The sequence below is a fragment of the Myotis davidii genome, unplaced genomic scaffold (genome assembly GCF_000327345.1).
Source record: "Myotis davidii unplaced genomic scaffold, ASM32734v1 scaffold609, whole genome shotgun sequence".
Classification (NCBI taxonomy): Eukaryota; Metazoa; Chordata; class Mammalia; order Chiroptera; family Vespertilionidae; genus Myotis; species Myotis davidii.
In genome coordinates this window covers 567466-568236 of record NW_006300164.1, presented here as the reverse complement: position 1 = coordinate 568236, position 771 = coordinate 567466, and the positions used below count along the sequence as shown (strand labels likewise).

The following is a 771-nucleotide window of genomic DNA, read 5'->3' as shown; positions in this document are numbered from 1 at the left end:
CATAGTGGCTGCAGGGGGCCAGGAGCCCAGGTGGGGGCGGAGCTCCCACCACAGGAGGGCTGGTCGCTGCTGCCTGCTCTCAGGGCGGCACAATGGCTCCTGGCCTCAGCAGGACGGGAGACTCGGGGAGGGGGGGTTGAGGGGGGAGGACGGGGACATGGGGACGCAAGTTCCAGACGGCACCTGGTGAGAAGATGGCAGGGGTGCGGCCGGCCACGGCCTCCTGGCGCTTCCTGGTGAAGTCGGAGATCTTCCAGACGAACACGCCGTCGAAGGTGGACGCCTCCATCTCATGCACCTTCTGCTCCAGGTCGGCCATTGCCAGGTCCTTCAGGCCGATGCTCCTCTCCAGCTGCTGCACCTGGGGGCCGGGGAGCCCGGGCGGACGTGGGGATCATGGGCCTGTCCCCATTCCCGGGGGGCCCACTCCCATCTCCCAGGAAGGTGCTATGAAGTCACCTCTCCCACCTCTCCCAGCTCCGTGCTCCTGAGGCTGCCCTGGGCCAGCCTCTCAGTCTGGCTCCGGCCCCACGAGCCCCTGGTGCCTGGCCCCAAGGGGGAGGCTGTCCGGACAGAGTGGGGGCACGTCCACGGCCCCTCTGACCTGCGTTGGTGAGCAGCGAACAGGTCAGGAAGGGGCTCTGCAGAGGCCGAGGCCGCGCTGGAGATGGAGGCGCTGTCCCCACCGTTCCGGCCCCGGGCACACACCTTGTGACTCAGGGCTTTAATCCTGTCCTGGTCCAGACGGTGCTGCCGGCCACAGGCCTCGGC

The 771-nt window shown here is 68.7% G+C and overlaps 1 protein-coding gene across 1 annotated transcript in view; it reads right to left on the bottom strand.

Annotated features, from left to right (window-relative positions):
• TRAF2 (TNF receptor associated factor 2) overlaps positions 1-771 on the bottom strand; it is a 30313-nt gene that overhangs the window by 1183 nt on the left and 28359 nt on the right. Inside the window, exons 10-11 of the mRNA XM_015572332.1 lie at positions 709-765; positions 156-361 (exon numbers count right to left, since the gene is read on the bottom strand). Of these exons, the coding sequence (XP_015427818.1) occupies positions 156-361; positions 709-765 (263 nt within the window). The remainder of the gene's footprint in view (positions 1-155; positions 362-708; positions 766-771) is intronic.